The sequence below is a fragment of the Brachyhypopomus gauderio genome, chromosome 6 (genome assembly GCF_052324685.1).
Source record: "Brachyhypopomus gauderio isolate BG-103 chromosome 6, BGAUD_0.2, whole genome shotgun sequence".
NCBI lineage: Eukaryota > Metazoa > Chordata > Actinopteri > Gymnotiformes > Hypopomidae > Brachyhypopomus > Brachyhypopomus gauderio.
This window is the reverse complement of record NC_135216.1, coordinates 25,490,404-25,507,903: the sequence shown is the minus strand read 5'-3', so window position 1 is coordinate 25,507,903 and position 17,500 is coordinate 25,490,404. Positions and strand designations below refer to the sequence as shown.

At 47.5% G+C, this 17,500-nt stretch overlaps 2 protein-coding genes and 1 long non-coding RNA gene across 6 annotated transcripts in view; 1 reads left to right on the top strand and 2 right to left on the bottom strand.

Moving 5' to 3' along the window:
* Positions 1-6,228: 6,228 nt before the first annotated feature.
* Positions 6,229-10,561, bottom strand: rdh8a (retinol dehydrogenase 8a). The gene is made up of 6 exons (XM_077009974.1): positions 10,422-10,561; positions 8,578-8,739; positions 8,026-8,205; positions 7,758-7,851; positions 7,464-7,647; positions 6,229-7,151 (listed from the first exon to the last, which is right to left on the bottom strand). The coding sequence occupies exons 1-6, from the start codon at positions 10,525-10,527 to the stop codon at positions 6,924-6,926; spliced, it is 954 nt and encodes a 317-aa protein (XP_076866089.1). The 5' UTR covers positions 10,528-10,561; the 3' UTR covers positions 6,229-6,923.
* Positions 10,522-17,500, top strand: part of col5a3a (collagen, type V, alpha 3a) — a 62,039-nt gene continuing 55,060 nt past the window's right edge. Inside the window, exon 1 of one of the 3 annotated variants that reach the window (XM_077009970.1) lies at positions 10,522-10,643. The gene's annotated coding sequence lies outside the window, so the exon portion shown is untranslated. The remainder of the gene's footprint in view (positions 10,644-17,500) is intronic. The other 2 variants (XM_077009969.1, XM_077009971.1) reach the window with 2 other exon arrangements.
* Positions 13,422-17,500, bottom strand: part of LOC143517450 (uncharacterized) — a 4,150-nt gene continuing 71 nt past the window's right edge. The window contains exons 1-6 of one of the 2 annotated variants that reach the window (XR_013131952.1): positions 16,047-17,500; positions 15,525-15,561; positions 15,263-15,339; positions 14,956-15,130; positions 14,638-14,803; positions 13,422-14,477 (exon numbers count right to left, since the gene is read on the bottom strand). The exon at positions 16,047-17,500 is cut by the window's right edge and continues 71 nt beyond it. This is a non-coding gene — a long non-coding RNA (uncharacterized LOC143517450). Of the gene's footprint in view, positions 14,478-14,637; positions 14,804-14,955; positions 15,131-15,262; positions 15,340-15,524 lie in introns of both variants that reach the window. The other variant, XR_013131951.1, reaches the window with a different exon arrangement.

Genomic DNA, 17,500 nt, shown 5'->3' with positions numbered 1-17,500 from the left:
AGAACTGCCCTGTGTAGAATTGTCCCTTGTAAAACTGCCCCGTGTAGAATTGTCCCTTGTAGAACTGCCCTGTGTAGAACTGCCCCATATAGAACTGCCCCATGCATGTAGAAATGCCCCGTGTAGAATTGTCCCATATAGAACTGCCCTGTGTAAAACTGCTCCGTGTAGAACTGCCCCGTGTAGAACTGCCCCATATAGAACTGCCCCGTGTAGAACTGCCCCATGTAGAAGTGCCCCTTGTAGAACTGCCCTGTGTAGAACTGCCCCATGTAGAAGTGCCCCTTGTAGAACTGCCCTGTGTAGAACTGCCCCATGTAGAAGTGCCCTGTGTAGAACTGCCCTGTGGAGAACAGCACCAGGTTGATCCAAGCACACGTGATCAGTGAATGGTGTTGGGCCACACACATCGTTAAATGTTGTCATGGTTTCCGCTGATAATCTTCAGTTCTACCTGGGAACAAACTTTTCAGATTCTGACGTATTTCCACCAATAATGGAGCGCTTCAACATTCAACCGGAATAGCCGGTCCACGCTGGTCGATAAAGTGCTTCAGAACGTCTGAGCTTCCTGGACGGGGGGGGGGGGGGGGGGGGGGGAGGGGTCATGTCCCAGCTGGGAACGGACCTGCTGTGGGCCGTTTGCTGGCTGACCATGAGCAGTCTGAGTGTTGTGGGGTCACTGCGTGGTTGGAGGTCCCCTACAGGGATGCGTGAGCAACGTGTTCTGGGTCTCAGAGAGGGTGGATGTAGCTTCTCTTCACACCAGCCATGGCTCTCCTGTAGCATCCAGAGTACTGTAGAGAGAGGCAAGAACAGTCATGCCAGCCACCCCCACCCCACCCCACAGCCCCCCACTCCCCCTGTCACATTCCGTGAGACGCCTTTCCCACCGAATCCCAAACGTGCAGCTCTATTCTTTCCTGGCCCGCGCCCAGAATAAGTGGGTGTTCACATGAGAGGGGTCGGAGCAGCTCCTTGGGCCGCCGGTGACCTCCCGTCTCAGGGCACGGCTCCGCTCCTTCTGGCCTGCCCACTGCATACAGGGAACACTCTGGGTTCTGTCAACCCATGACAGGCCCAAGGAGCACTATACGTTCGGATTCCAGAACACACACACGCACAGACACACACACACACACACAGACCCCCACCCACTCAGTTACACACTGAGATGTGTGTGTGTGTGTGTGTGTGTGTGTGTGTGTGTGTGTATGCATGTGTAAAAGTGCATGTGATCAAGACTTTCCATTCCTTTGTTGGTCAGGCCAGGCCTTTATTTTCTGACAGCCTGGGTTTCATGGTGTTCTTTAACGAGAGCAGGAAGTGACCTCAGCGGGGAGGTCCTTCTTCCCCCAGGGGGAGGGGTCTTTGGTGCGGCCGCCGCTCCCCGGGGGAGGCTAAACACAGCCCAGGGCAGCGAGAACAGCCATAGTGCACAGGAGGACAGGGAGGACAAAAGAGAGGACAAACAGGGAAGTGTGTGTGTGTGTGTGTGTGTGTGTGTGTCCATGCAGAGATGAGCAGAAGAAGGAGCAGAAGGTGTTAGGAGAGCAGGTATGAGAGAGAACTGAAGCCCAGGGAAGCAAGTGCCTGTCTGTCTACCATCAGACAGTGGGAGAGGACACTGTCTGTAAAAGATGGGAAAAAGTCTACAAACTAAACTTGTATTTGAAATGTGAATGTAAACCAGGAGGGGAGATAGACAACTGGACTAGTGTCTCTGTGTGTGTGTGTGTGTGTGTGTGTGTGTGTGTGTGTGTGTGTGTGTGTGTGTGTGTGTGTGTGAGTGTGTGTGTGTGTGTGTGTGTGTGTGTGTGTGTGTGTGTGCGCCAGCACACGCCTGCAAGAATGACAAATATCGACCAAATCACAGAGGCGTGTTTGTGTTCTGATTGCACCTCGCCAAGTGGAGGCGGCTTTCGTTTGGATGCGGCCCACGGATGGAGAAGACAAACGTGGCCCCATCTCTGCACACCCCCCCCCGCCAGTGAGAGGACATTATACTGGTGGAATAAATCTGGAGGTCCCCACTCTGACTGCTTTGATGCAGCAGTTCACATTCTAGATTGTGTGTGTGTGTTTGTGTGTGTGTGTGTGTGTGTGTGTGTGTGTGTGTGTGTGTGTGTGTGTGTGTGTGTGTGTGTGCGTGTGTGCGTGAGCTGTGGCACCTCTGTTGTATAGACCAATATGATTGGCCAGGCCTGCATCCACTTGCCAAAGAGTGATGCTCTCAAGCTGAATAAACAATGATAGAGCAGACTCCTGGCAGAGAGAGAGAGAGGAGGCCCTGCCCTTCAGCCTGGCAAATGGGGGAGAGAGAGAGAGAGAGAGAGAGAGAGAGAAAGAGAGAGAGATGGACCAAAAGAGAGAGCAACAAGGAGTCCTGGCACTCTGGTGCTTGCGTGGAGAGTTTGGAGCGCGGCCCACCTCGCTGGAGATGATGTCTCAGGGCCGTACAGCCGTTGCGGGACTTCCTGTCTGGTTCGCGCCGCGCGACCCCTCCCCCGCAGAGCGGGCGCCTCACCCTGCCTTGCATGTGGGATCCGTGCGAACGCCCCGGTGACTCTGGCAGTCGGCACGCCAGGATAGTGCCGGTGCGGGGTAATGACCTGGGAAGCGTCTTGAAATCACCCGTCTCCACCGACAAAGGAACACAAAAGCACGCTGGATTGGAAACACAAGCGGCTCATCAATTAGGCTGGGAAAGGCAGTTGATACCCACACTTTACTGGGTGTGGTCCTATGCCATTATAAGCAGGAGGAGAGAGTTGGAGAGCCCCAGAGGACAGGGTGGAGTTGGGGAAGAGGAGACCATCCCTTAGCATGAAGTTCTCCAGGTGGCTAGGAGAGAGGATGGAGAGAGAGAGAGAGAGAGAGAGAGAGAGAGAGAGAGAGAGAGAGAGGAAGGGAGAGTGGGAGAGACTCATTGGGACCACTTGAACTGTGGTTTGTCCCAAGGCCAGCAAGCTTCCAGAGAGCTGAAGTGCTGCCAAGTCTCACCTGGGAAGTGGAGGGGTGGGGAGGGGGTGGAGGAGGGGAGGGGAGGGGTGGGGAGGGGTGGAGGAGGGGAGGGGTGGGGGAGGAGGGGTGGCGAGGGGAGGGGAGGGGTGGGGAGGGGAGGGGAGGGGTGGAGGAGGGGGGAGTTGGGGAGGGTGTGTATGTTGGAGGCCCCGTGAGAGAGAGGGAAAGAAAGTCATGGTGAGGTGGAGGTGAAGTGCCAGCACAAGGTCTTCTGCTCTCCTCTTGGTCCTGTTACCTACCACGACCCTGAGACCGAGCCATTATGGCAGCTTCCTTTCTGATACCTTAATTACCCAGATCTTCCAGGAGCCAGTGCTCTCCTGAGGTGCTGGTGTGTGTGTGTGTGTGTGTGTGTGTGTGAGTGTACGCGTGTGTGTCAAGGGGAGGGTGGGAGTCGTCTATGCCCATCTCGATTCCACCACCCTGGCGAAAACAGATCAGCTTTCCGTTCCGCCAGGCGACAAAGCCGTCTCGGGTTCCTCGCCCGGTCCTGCCACAATCAGCTCCCAGTCAGAGCTCCCACAAGGTCAACCGAGGGATACAAGGTTGGTTCTTTCAATCCGGGTTTTACGCTCATAGGAAAGGGAGGGTGAGAGTAAGGCAGGATTCCACTCCCTTTGTCCCAGGATAACGGCCGAGCGGGCAGACGCTCACCCTCGCCGCTCAAGGGGCTTTGCGGAGGAAATTCCGGCAGGTCTGTTTACCCTCGGCAGACGTCAAAGGGGAGCGAGGAGCTCATCGGAGTAGTCAACACGGGCTTCGTGTCAGGACTCGCTCCAGGCCAGCCCCGCCGATCCTGTGCCCCGGTGTGCTCGCGCTGTCATTGTGTGGTGGCTTAGCATCTTGACATGTTTTGAGGTGTTGCGGGAGAGGCCGTCTTTGGTGTGACGCTCCCCGAGCTCCATGGCGGTGAACCCTGTGACAGATCGGGCGCATACCAGACTCAAAACACGAATCCTATTTAAAGGTGAAATGTGATCACGGCCATCGAAAGTCAGGCCGTCCTGCTTGCTGGTGGCCGAACCTTTCTCAGGTGTTTTCCTGTACCTCGAGACTAGCGTCAAATTAATGGGCCCACCTGACATGTTCTTCGTCACCCAGCACTTCCGATTTAAAATAGAGGAATGTCCGTATGTGAAATGTGAAGGAATTCGCTGGCAGGGTTTGGATATGCTGTGCGGTGGTTAGCACTGTGCGGTGGTTAGCACTGTGCGGTGGTTGGCGTTGTCTGGTGGTTAGCACTGTGCGGTGGTTAGCACTGTGTGGTGGTTGGCGTTGTCTGGTGGTTAGCACTGTGCGGTGGTTGGCGTTGTCTGGTGGTTAGCACTGTGCGGTGGTTGGCGTTATCTGGTGGTTAGCACTGTCTGGTGGTTAGCACTGTGCGGTGGTTGGCGTTGTCTGGTGGTTAGCACTGTGCGGTGGTTGGCGTTGTCTGGTGGTTAGCACTGTGCGGTGGTTGGCGTTGTGCGGTGGTTAGCACTGTGCGGTGGTTGGCGTTGTGCGGTGGTTAACCACAGCCCTAGCAGACACTCCAAACACATGTCTTGAACCCAGCGAGCCAGCAATAAGGCCTCACGTCAGCACACACACCCCCCCCCCCCCCCCCCCCCCTTTTCCCCATGCCACGCAACTGCCCTTGTTAGACTGTGAGTAAAACGTGAGTGTAGGTGGGTCTGGTGGCATGTGTACTCAAGTTCCCACAACCGTGTCAAGATAGTAGTACCGATAAGGCCATGATAGTTTTCCTGTTTTGTAGCTCTACAGTGGAGCAGTAAGAATGAGATTTGTCTTCCAGACACTTCCAGTTTCAAGGGAGGTTTTGTAGCACCTGTAGTCAATCAGTGAGTAAAGAGTTCCCTCCTCTATTCAGCGCTGAGCACCCTTATGCTCATTTTCCTAAATTGGCCACACCCCTGCACCCCAAGCCCAACCCCCTCCCACGGCCCACATGGAGGCCGCCAAGCCCTCAAGATATGCAGGACACACATCCCCCCTCCCTAACCCCTCCGCATCGCCATGCCTCTCGCTTTTGATTGTGATTGACAGGTCCTTTGTCCCATTGTACGAAGCTGTCGCCTCTGATGAAGACACACATGCACACACGCACACACACACACACACACACACACACACACACACACACACACACACACACATGCTGAGACTTCACTTGTTGCACCACCACTCCTTGATTGTGCACGTCTGATGTTCCAGTGCCCTCCAGGCGGACGAGCTGGGTCCGGGGGCTGATTCGCCCGCAACATGGCGCGGTGGGTGGTAACCGGGGAGGGTGGAGAGCACGTGCGGTAAGGCTGGGGCACCGCACCTCACGCCCACTACCTCCGCCGCCTGGACGGGCCAAAGCAGGCGCGCCGGACACTCCCAGCTCCACCTGCGCAGCCTGTCACCGACTCCGTCCCTCGGGGATGGGAACCAGGTCACGTTCTCCTGCCAGGCACAAAGAGGGAGGAGGGGGGGGGCGTGAGGAGCAGGCCGTGACCTCTTTACATCCATCAGCATATCACCGGGCAGGCGGAGGGCATGCAGTCTGTCAGGCACTCCTGGGTACTCGCTCGCCTGTTTTGACCTGAGCCTTCTCTCTCTCTCTCTTTCTCTCTCTCTCTCTCTCTCTCTCTCTCTCCCTTTCGCTCATTTTTTCTGTCTTTGCCTATCAGGCTGTCAGTTACATAATAAGTTCTGAGAAGACTCTGGTCTGGTGGGCTTCTGGTTCACACGGAACGTTTACCTCCGTGTGTCTCTGGACGTGTCCCAGTGATGGTGGGACGAGCCTACTGGTCCGTCTCCACGGCTGGGTGCAGCACCTCCCTCTCCACCTCCCAGCACCTCCATCTGACTGGTTTACATCTTCTCCCCTTTCAGACCTCCAATGGAACATTCACCAGGTCCAACATGCAATCCAAGATATCATGGCAAAATCTGCCCTCCATAACAGGAATTGTCCTCTTCAGTTGGGAATGTTCAAATTCCTCCACAGTGCAGAACTTGCATCAGAAAATGCTCTATCGCCCTCTGCTGTTCACTGTTATTACTGTTATTCCTACTAAATCACGAAAGGAAGCACACTAGGGAGAAAGTGCTTTTCTTTCACTCTAGTGGCCATTCGCTACAACTACAGCAAAACGTCATCAAATTAGCAGTGTTATAACAGATAACGGCCTCATCCCGAAATCACAACAAGTCTGATGAAATTACAGCAATATGTTTTATTTCCAAATCAAAACAATTAGAAAGATTTTATATTATAACATACATATTCACAGTTATTACATTATTACAGCCTGGACAGGAAAAAATATATGAAAAAACAACAAAGAGGCTTAAAGAAACTTTCACAATAGACATCACTGGAATCAGAGGAAAGATCCTAACTACTGCTCCTTGAGGTCTAACCTTACAAGGTTAATTTGATTTTTTTTAACCTTTTGCTACACTTTTGAGTTGCAAACACTGAATTTTATGTCATCCTTGAAAAACCAATATCATAGCAGTCATCATAAATAACTGATTTACTCCTGACTCACACGTCACCAGATTCTGCCTGAGTTTTGCTTATATAGTTAGAATCACAGCAGATCAATGGCAGAAACTCGTTTGCTTAAGCCACTGTTCCTTCACTCCAGTATCCCACAGTGCAGTTCTTCACTCCACACAAACCCACCTGATTGGTCGAAGGGTTTGCTAATTAGTCAGTGTAAGTTGGATCAGAGATAACAAGCAACCCATGAACTAGAGCTGAGAATCGCTATTCTACCACACCTTCTAGGAACCCCTGAACACACAGGTCCACCGGCCTGCACACGCAGCAGTCTGTTCATCCGGGTCACCCGGGCGTGCCGAGGCACGGTGTGGCTCTGGCGGCGTCTCGCCGGCGCCCCCTGTCAGTCGGGCGACACGGTGCGGCGCCGAAGGCAGTTGCAGGTCAGGCACTTGAGCACGGCCATGGCCACGTGCATGAGCGAGCCGAAGTTGAACAGCAGGTTGTAGAAGGCGTGAACGGACAGGCCGCCCGTCTCGTCCGCGTACTTCATGGCCACGATTGGGGTGTACAGGCTGTTGGTCAGGTTCCGGAAACGGGGGCTCCTCGACTCAATAACCTTCTTCGTGCACTGCGGCAGGACAGGGGAGAAAGGAGGAGATTCTTTTGTCGGAGACGATCAGACAGAATAAGAGAGTAGGTTCAGTAATGGATGGTTAACGCGTCTGGCCGGTGAAAGCTTTGAGATTTAAAATATTCACGAAAGTGTAATAGTTAAAGGGGTGAAGAAAAGAAGCTCTGTTAGATACTTGTATAATAAAACTGTGAGGCCTTGACCTGTAATGTCTAGAATGAGGTTTGTCTAGGAGGTTTGTTTATCATTTTTATGACATTGCAGATTGGGTAAGCAAGCAGCAGTGGAGGATCGGGGGTCTTTGCCTACTTTCGCGATATATTCTGGTGTCTGCCCCATTGCTTCAAAGATGTCACACGAGGACGGCATGTACACGTCCTTGAAGTAGCGCACAGTGTCTGGGTCCGCACCGGCAAACTCCATCTCGGCCATGTTGTCCATCATCTTCACCTCGAACTCCGTGTGCACGGGGCCCGGCTCAATCAGCGACATCCTGGGAAGGTGGGGGTGGGTGTGGGGTGGGTGAGACGTGATTGGTTGTGCTTACACACCCCTGTGAAGGAGCTTTTGGGGGGGGGGGGGGGGGGGGGGGGGCATACGCACTTCACGTTAAACTTGAGCAGCTGCACGGCCATGCTCTCGCAGAAGCCCTCGATGGCAAACTTCGAGGCTGCATACACGTCGTTGAACACCACCCCTGCAGACACGCCGGCAACACACAGACATTTATCTCACCCGTCTCGCCTAAGCAGTGCAGACAGTTGCAGTGTTGGTAGCCAACATTCTCTACCTCCCCAGCCTCTTAATTCTCAAGAGCAACTCAACAGGGAACTGAGTGTAGACCAGCGCCCTCTGGTGGCGAACCTCTTACCTTGCATGCCCATAACGCTGCTCATGACGATGATGTGGCCCGCCCGCCGCTTCTTCATGTCGGGCATGACCTCCTTGATCATACGCACCGTTCCAAAGAAGTTGGTGTCGAACACCTTCTTCATCTGCTCCACGCTGATGCTCTCTAAAGGGCCCAGCAATCCCACACCTGCGTTGTTTACTGCTGGGTCAGACACACACACCGTGAGTCCGTGCAGTGGCATTAAAGGGCATTTTAATACAGGGAGTCCAAATGCCATGGCTGGCACGGTTAATGTGTTTTAAGGAAGCTGATCAAAGCTAATGCACGTTACAGAAAACACACCCTTCCATTTTCTTCCCTTTCGAAGCCGCCTGCATCCCATCAGTACCCCTTAGACCTATTTCTGCTTGGGTTTACCAAAGTTTGGCTTGTCCAGCTGTTCTGGAAACCACAGACAGCGAGACGGTGACTAAAACACCGCAGCTCCGAAGCCAAGCCGGACTGTTTATGCACTCTGGCCCGCAAACGTATGAGGTGAAAGGGTTTCCCTGCGGTTCGCGCGTGACTCACTGAGGATGTCGATGTGACGGTCCTTGACGCTGCTGACACACTGCTTGACCGAGTCATCGCTGCACACGTCCAGGGTCTGCAGGGTCAGCGTGTTCCCCAGGGCCTCGCCAGCCGCCTCCACCAGCTTCTGCTTCTTCTGCAGGTTACGCATGGTGGCAATGACTTAATGGGGGAGAGAGAGAGAGAGAGAGAGAGAGAGAGAGAGAGAGAGAGAGAGAGATAGAGAGAGAAACTTGTACAAAACACTATGTTCACATAACATACTGATTGCACATGACCCTCCATATCTGTTATCACTCTCTTTCACTCACACACACACACACACACACACACACACACACACACACACACACACACACACACACACACACACATGCATGCATACCTGCAGGGTGCAGAAGACACTCAGTCAATAAGGCCAATCCTATTACAGCTAAAAGATTAACAGATGAACTCTGTGGATAACCATGGGTTCCCTTTTGCACTTTGAACCTCTGGAAGACATTACCCTAAATCAGGCGATCTATTACAAACCAGCCACTCAAACTTTCTTTTGAGGAAGAAGTCAGTGATGTTACTTCCTGCTCTGTCTTATAGTACGCAACAGGTCAGTGGTCACACAGACCACAAATCACTTGGACTGCAGTGGGGATTTTGACGTAATGACGTGACTGTGGTTTCCTTTCTCTGCATGCAAACTGCGGTTGTGTTTTGCTCATTTGTCCAAGCCCACGCGGCGTCCCAGAGTGCTGGGTTCGGACGAACACAAATTACATCACAATCCTCACTCCAAACAGATTAGCCTTACCTGAAGTGACAGGATATGACATTTTTAGACACACGGCTCTGCCTGTGTAAACAAACCAGGCCGAGCCTTTATGGGTCAGAGAGAACAACCATTTCATTGTCCCTGCCATGGCCGTGGAATAAGACTTGAGGCAGCTTAAACACTGGGGCATTCTCCCTGGGAGCTGCCAGCCTGCCTTTGGCTGGCATAGGTCACCAGTCCTCATTATGACCAGGACCAATGAAATGTTAAATCACCACGGATTTTCTGCGCTTTTCAAAACAAAAGAGAAAAAGCTTTTCTCTGTTGCAAGGCGCCCAGAAATGGGTCAAAGTTCAATAGGAGTTATTTTTCTCCTTTTTTTGCATGATAAAGGGGGTTAAATCATAACAGAATATCAGCCTCTTACAGGCAACAATTTTGATCCGAGTATTGTGACTGGCGTTAAAGAGATCGTAGGCACAGTTGAGATAATCACCGACGCGAACATCAACCTTCCGCTCCGCGAACCCAGACGAAGTCCTCGCTGGAGCTCCGTGTAGGACTGTAGGTCTACCCTCTCTTGTACAGGTCTCCAACTTTGTCCTTCTCGCAACACTCTCTTCAGTGGGTCAACTATAGTCGCATTAGGCACGCCACTAAACCCAGGCAGCGCTCTACAATTCACGGCCATAAAGGGCGCTTTGTATTGGAGAAGTCACTTGAAAGGGGACTGGCAGTGTCTTTATGATCTCCGCCTGGCAAGCGGCATCCTGGCGGAGCCGAACCCTAGAAACGGCGCTTTCACATGGTAATAGCCCCATGGAGGCTCCAGAGACCCGGGCTTCGCTAGTGAAGACAGATTTCTACTCGCCTCAAAGCTAAACGAATGTTTCAAATGTACTGGCGAAAAAATGTAGACAACGGTTTTCATCAAAAGCGAATAATAACGATCACTACTGAAACTATGAGCACGCAACTTGTCTGATTGATCGTGAAATCCTCCATCATGTCCACAGCGCTGCAACACGATTTACCCGAAAGAAAAGTAGGTATAAAGTAAGGAGAGCACGTTTACCATGGTAACGTTTCTGTTCATCTTTGGCCAGCAGCACCGCAATTCTCAATCCAATGCCGGAGGAACAGCCCGTGATTAACACCACTTTCTGCCCTCCGCTCGCCATGGTTGGTCATAAGTTGCGCGTCCTTGTGGTTCCGTGCCCCGGACGCTTGTGAAACGCGCGAGCCTGATCGCCCGACTTCGAAAGCGGATCACGCAGAACGGTGCGCACGTGAGTCGGTAATTCAATCACGTCAGATTAACGAGATTAGTAATGACATACGCCTACTTCGTCGTTTTGATGTTGGATGTACGTTACTGTACCGTCTCGAGAAACGTAAACATCGAGAGTTACCAAAGTTCAAAAGTGTGAGCTCGTGCGCTGGCGCGCGCTCAGACGCACGCATACTTCTAATCTTTCCCATCTTTTTACGGGGAGTTTCCGCTAGAACTAATTATAGATACGCATACACCTAAGCCTGAGATTAACCTGTGTGTGTGTGTGTGTGTGTGTGTGTAAAGAAATTATTTTTTTTTATTCCATGATGAAAAGCAAAATATCACCACAAGGCTGGAATGTTTTCTAACACATGCACGCGTTTATTCAATACCGATTATAAATTAACTGAATTTCCCACTCGTGGGATTAATAAGGTTATTCTATTCTATTCTCAATAAATAAATACATAAAACAATAATAAATATCATTATAAGAGATTTGATTAAATATACAATTATATTTATTGAAGACGCTCAGGTTTTTCTTATTTCACAGAATTTCAAATTATTTGTTAGTAGGAAAACGTTTGTGTAGAATGAAGATCTTAAATTGACACAAAGCAAAATTATCCAGTAAGAGTAAGGTGTGTGCGGTGTGTGTGTGGTGTGTGTGTGTGTGTGTGTGTGTGTGTGTGTGTGTGTGTGTGTGTGTGTGTGTGTGTGTGTGTGTGTGTGTGTGTGTGTGCGGGTTACAGTTACGGGTGTGTGGGTTACAGTCCTGTACAAACTGTTACTGAATGAAAAATTAGAGCTGCACTAATATTGACTAACCTCTCAAGTAGGCAGAAGACTTTATTTCTCTGTACAGAACAGCCCACAGTATCTGCCTGGGCCAGTTACGTGCCAAGCAGACTTTTCAGCATTCTTATTCTTTGTGCTCAGTATAGATGGACACAGTTCAGTTCTTCAGAGAGGGGGTTTAATCTCTTATCGGCAGCTGGCAGCAGGAAGGAGCTGCCAGTGACGGCAGTCAATCTCTACTGGCAGTAGGATGGAGCTGCCAATGGCAGCCGCCTATTGTGAGTGTCGGAAAAATGTCTTAATTGGCAGCTGGAATGAGCAGTCAGTGACAGCCGTCATTCACTATAGCCGTGTGTCCGTGGTGTCTACATTGGTATCTGGCGTAGCGTACCCTGTGCTTTTAGCAGGGTTGCCAACTCTCACGCATTGAGCGTGAGACACACGCATTTGACTGTTTTCACACGCTCTCACGCCACACTTCCGATATCTCACGCGAAAAAAAAAATCCAGTTTATTTACCTCAGATCCACATATATGATTCAATACGTTACTAGTTCGCTAGCTCTGGCGCCATCCACCGGCGATATAACACTGAATCTGTGTCCATTTTACGTTCGCCACACCCCCCCACCCCGGTCAACAAAATACACTTGCCACCGGCTCCAGGTTAAAATCTCACTCCAAGCGAACGTCAAAAGTTGGCAACCCTGTTTTAGTTACATTTCTGGCGAGGGATAGGCGTAAATTTTACATATGTTGCATATCGACAAAACATATGTTGAGTCGATGCCGTCAAGATATTTATGATGCAAGTGTCTTTTTTGCCTTTATACATACGAAAATGACAGGAATGGAATATAACATAACAGAGTACAAACTTTTTCAACATTTGTAAAAATAATCTTTTCAAAATAAAAGTCATGGGTTAATTCAACATTTTAACATGTGCAACTGAACATGTGAACCTACAAACACAAAGGTATCAAGTACATACAAGGACCAATGCATGTCATGTGCATCTGGACTTGTGTAACAATTCTCACATTTGTGAACACAAATCAAAGCTCAGATTTCCTGCATTGGCGAATTGGAATACATGTGTCTCACTATTAAATAACATGACCTAGACCCCCCATTTCAGGCCTATAGTGAGGAACACATAAGGAGCAATGCACTTCATATGCATCTGGACTTGTGAAACACTTCTCACATTTGTGAAAACAAATCAAAGCTCAGATTTCCTGTTTTTCCACTGGTAAATTAAATAAGCTTTTTACCAGTTTCACAAATATTAATTCCTTAGTAATAAAAACTTTGTTGTTTCCCTGCTCAATATTTACCACATTAATAACCACACTGTAACAAATTTTCCTGTAAAATAACAGTAAAGACCTGGCAGCTGGGTTGCCATTATGTTACTGTAAAATTAACATTTTTTACTGTCATTAAAATCTACAGTTTTGTACTGTTAATGAGAAATACAGTAAAGGACTGTTTTTTTACAACTTTCCTGTAAAAAAATGGTAAACAACTGCAGTTAATTTCCCATTATGTTACTGTAAATTTAACACATTTTTACTGTTATTAAAATTTAGTTTTGTACTGTGAATGAGAAATACAATAAAGGACTGTTTTTTTACAACTTTCCTGTAAAAAAAATGGTAAACAACTGCAGTTGATTTCCCATTATGTTGCTGTAAATTTAACACATTTTTACTGTTACTAAAATTTACAGTTTTGTACTGTTATTGAAAAAATACAGCATTCACAGCATTTAAGACTACTTTTGCAATACTTTACACTCAACTAATTTATTAAAAAATACATTCAGTCTTTACAAAATCTACAAACTACAACAGAATGTGATTTGTGAATTTAGAACAGCAGCATGTAATTGCAATGTGAAAAAAAAACACAGCTTCTTAATGCACTTTGCCTTTTATTTTAACATAATTTAAATTCTCTACATTCAAATAGTGCCTACTTTGTATTAAAAAAAAACAAACAAAAAAACAACACAACCCTTTGACTGAAAATAGTGCAATAAAAGAACAAGGCATTCAGACTTGGTAATATTGACATGAAACTAGTCACAACATAACAGTTCCGATAATGAAACAACAGGAACAAACCAGACAAAGACAAACTTCAAGTCAAGTCAAGTGGCTTTTTATTGTCATTACATCTGAGTACAGGTACACAGTGTGACGAAATTTCGTTCCTCCGGAACCATGGTGCAACACAAATTAACAGTACAACAGACAACATAAAGTGCAGCAGGGTAGCAGTTCAAGAATGTGCAAAATGTGCAGCATAGGGCAATCTCACAGCAAAACACTACAATAAATACAACAGGCCAGAGACAATTGCGACATGATGGTGTAAAGAGCTGGGACAGTGCAATGTGGTCTGAGTGGTGTCTGAGATGAGTGATATACTGTGTCATATGGGACATACATGAACACAGTGGTTCTGAGGTAGTTATTAGGTCCTGTGGGAGAGCAGCAAATATTTCTGGTGGGGGGTTCAGTGCAATCTTTTTGTGCGTGTGTGGGGTCAGATCAGTGTTGGTGTGTGTCAGTTCCATATCTGGGAGTTGAGGAGCCTGACTGCCTGGTGAACAAAGCTATTACAGAGTCTGGAGGTGGAGGCTCGGATGCTCCTGTATCTTTTGCCGGACGGCATCAGAGTGAAGAGACCGTGTGATGGGTGGGTTGGGTCTTCCACAATGCTGGTGGCTTTGCGGATGCAGCGTGTGGTGTAGATGTCACTGATGGAGGGGAGAGAGACACCAATGATCTTCTCGGCTGTCCTCACTATCCGCTGTAGGGTCTTGCGCTCCGAGATGTTGCAGCTCCCGAACCAGACGGTAATGCAGGCGCTCAGGATGCTCTCTACAGTCCCTCTGTAGAACATGGTGAGGATGGGAGGTGGAAGGTGTGCTTTCCTCAGTCTCCGCAAGAAGTAGAGACGCTGCTGGGCTTTCTTTGTTATGGAGCTGGTGTTAAGGGACCAGGTGAGGTGCGTAAATAACAGCAATTCAGACTTTCTACCCTGTAAGAGAGAGAGAAAGGTTGTGAGGGAAAAAGAATTAAAGCAATGAGACAAGCTGGTGTCTTGTGTGTGTGTGTGTGTGTGTGTGTGTGTGTGTGTGTGTGTGTGTGTGTGTGTGTGTGTGTGTGTGTGTGTGTGTAATGGGACTGAATAATCTCACCATTTTAAGTCCCAGTGAAACTCCATCAGTCTTCTCAGCAGAGTGGATACATGTGGGTCGACTGTTGTCATCTTTTTGCTGGTGGCTTTGCCAGTTTTCTTTTTTTTACAAGACTTTGCCCCGTCCAGCCTTGGTGCCTTGCTAAGGGTTTAAACCAATGAAGCGCCTGAAAAACAATAGTGTCTCTTCAGGCAGTGTAAAACTCAAGTTGTGTAACTCACTTACATTAACAACACAACAAAAAGCAGAAAATGTTTTGTTCACAATAGTATACCATTAAAGAGTTAAGAAACACATGTTTTAGTGAAAATACCTAACCTTTGGATGAATTCAAGAGTGCATGAGGCCTCTTCTTGGTATTCGAGATTGAAGATGTAGAAGATAGAAAATAAGGCAGCAAGCCCTGTCAGGAAGGTGGGTTGGATCCCCTCACATATTACATGGCCCTCAAGGCTGACCATCCAGCGCTGAATACAGTGTCCTGCTGTTCCACCTGAAACATGACAGAATTTTCCTGTCAGATTTTTTTGAAATACAGCAAATTACAACGTGTACCCTTGATAAATTGACACATGACATACATACACACACATGTGTAGAGTGTATTTTTTCAATGGAAACTTACATCTGCATGAAGAACTAGTCCTGTGGTGTTCTCTGAGAAATGAGCCATCAGAAGCTGGGTGACATTTTCGAAAGGTCCTTTTGCAATTAGGGATACAACACTGCAGTTTTAAATTGTGCATATTTCTGTGAATTTTCATGTGTCTCACATAGGCAACTGAGCAGTTACACTGATGTGCACATATCTGACAAGAAAACATAATTGCAAACTTGACTGTTATGATTCAATAAATGTACTTACTAAAATAAATAAAAGTACTTACTGTGATCAGTAGTGCAGCATCAAATACTCTGCAGTACCTGTAATGTCAAAGAAATATGTCACACTCACCAAACATTGAATAGGTCAAATAATACTGCTATGGGCTGCCATAGATTCATTAATTAATGGCAAACATGGTAACAACAATGGTAATTAATATTAAACCACAATAGAAAAACTCTGAAAAAACTAGAAAAAATAATGAGTTACAGTAAAGGAAATCTTCTTCAGCACTCAATTTCTGAACTAAAATTTTTAATCTGGAATACCACCCAATAATCAGCAGGAAAAGAAGTCTAATGTTATGTTGTGCAGTGTATTTACATCAATAAGCATCATTACGCTTCACAAATTCACTAATAAAATATGTGTGCCCACACATGTAGGAATCATCTGTGAAAATTTAGCTAGCTACTGAATCATTCTTCAACACACACATATTAAGTAGGCTGATAAAAACAAACTGAGAACTTTGCTAATATACTTTGCACCAATTTCCGAATATAATAAAACTGCTACTCACCAAATAACTTGCTAGATGGGGATGGATGCAGAGAGACACAGATCCATGTTCCCATGTGTAGCTTGGTTTAAACAATGCAATTTCCCACAATGCAAAAAATACAACATCATACTGTAATTTAGATGGTTTGGTTGAATGATTAGCGGTAAAGTGCTGTATTTTAGAAAACCAGTATAGTCCTGTTAAAAGAACAGTAAATTACCAATTTTCTGTTTGTATTAACAGTAGAGTGCTGTTTTCAAAAATAACAGGTTAATACTGTTGGAATTCTGCTGTAAATTAACAGCAATTTTTTACAGTGCAGACTTCTGTGTTGACAAAGTTTTACCTGCTTTTTTGGAATAGTGGACTGTCAGAGCACTGATACAGTTAGGTTATTGCATCTGATATACAGAATCCCTCCATCACCTTATTGTGTACTGTAAGGAACCATGTAAAGCATTAAATGGACCTGAGGCCTCAGCATCAACCCACAGTCTTTGAGAGGTCATGGGTCAAAGCCTGCTTCAACTGCTTCCTACTAGCTCCTACTGAGCCCCATGTATTCTGCGTCGCCAATGCAAAATATAGGAATATAGGGAGTTATAATGTGTTCTCACAAATGTGAGAATTGTTTCACAAGTCCAGATGCACATGAAATGCGTGTACATCGAAGGCGACTTGCTATCTTAAAATGGAGGTAATATTAGAAAATCCTGTACGCATATTTAACATTGAAATTGAAATACAGGACATTAATGATAATGCTTCGTATTTCCGCAAAGATACTATTAATTTGGACATTTAGGAGTCTACTTCTGCAGGCAAAAGATTTTCTTTAAGTAACGCCGTTGACCCCGATATCGGAACAAATTCAATAAGAACGTACTATTTAAGTAATAGTAAACTTTTTGATACTGAACTACAAACAGGGAGAGATGGCTCAAAATGTACTGATTCAATCCTAAAAATTGAATCCTCTTTTGCTAATTGCCGCCGATGGTGGAAGTCCTTCTCGCTCTGGAACGGCAAGCATTATCGTGCGCGTGCTGGACACAAATGACAATTCACCTCAGTTTGACAAAGAAAGTTACACGATTAATCTTAGCGAGAATTTGCCAATTGGAAGCCTGGTTGTTAAGTTAAATGCAACGGATTTAGATGAAGGGTCTAACTCAGACATAGATTACTCATTTAGTTTATATACTTCAGAGAAAACGCAACAGACATTTGCCTTAAATCCTAATAATGCCTCAGCTTCACATGTAAAATGAATTGCAGCTGCCCCTGCCCAATAGTGTCTGCCCTGGTTGATTGTCAATAACTGGCTGCCGTCGCTGCTGATCTGGTAGCTGCTGCTGTTTGACTGGTGTCTGCCATAACCAACTGGCAGCTGACACTGACGACTGGCAGCTGCCATTACTAAATTGGCGGCTGCCATTACCAAATGGCGGCTGCCACTGACCTACTAGCGG

What these genes read in the sequence shown, in the direction of transcription:
- rdh8a (XM_077009974.1), bottom strand. Translation starts at nt 10,527, where the DNA reads ATGGCGAGCGGAGGGCAGAAAGTGGTGTTAATCACGGGCTGTTCCTCC. An exon ending in TGAACAGAAACGTTACCATG is followed by an intron (nt 8,740 to 10,421) that starts GTAAACGTGCTC and finishes TCCCCCATTAAG; the next exon opens with TCATTGCCACCATGCGTAAC. An exon ending in CACCAGAATATATCGCGAAA is followed by an intron (nt 7,152 to 7,463) that starts GTAGGCAAAGAC and finishes GTCCTGCCGCAG; the next exon opens with TGCACGAAGAAGGTTATTGA.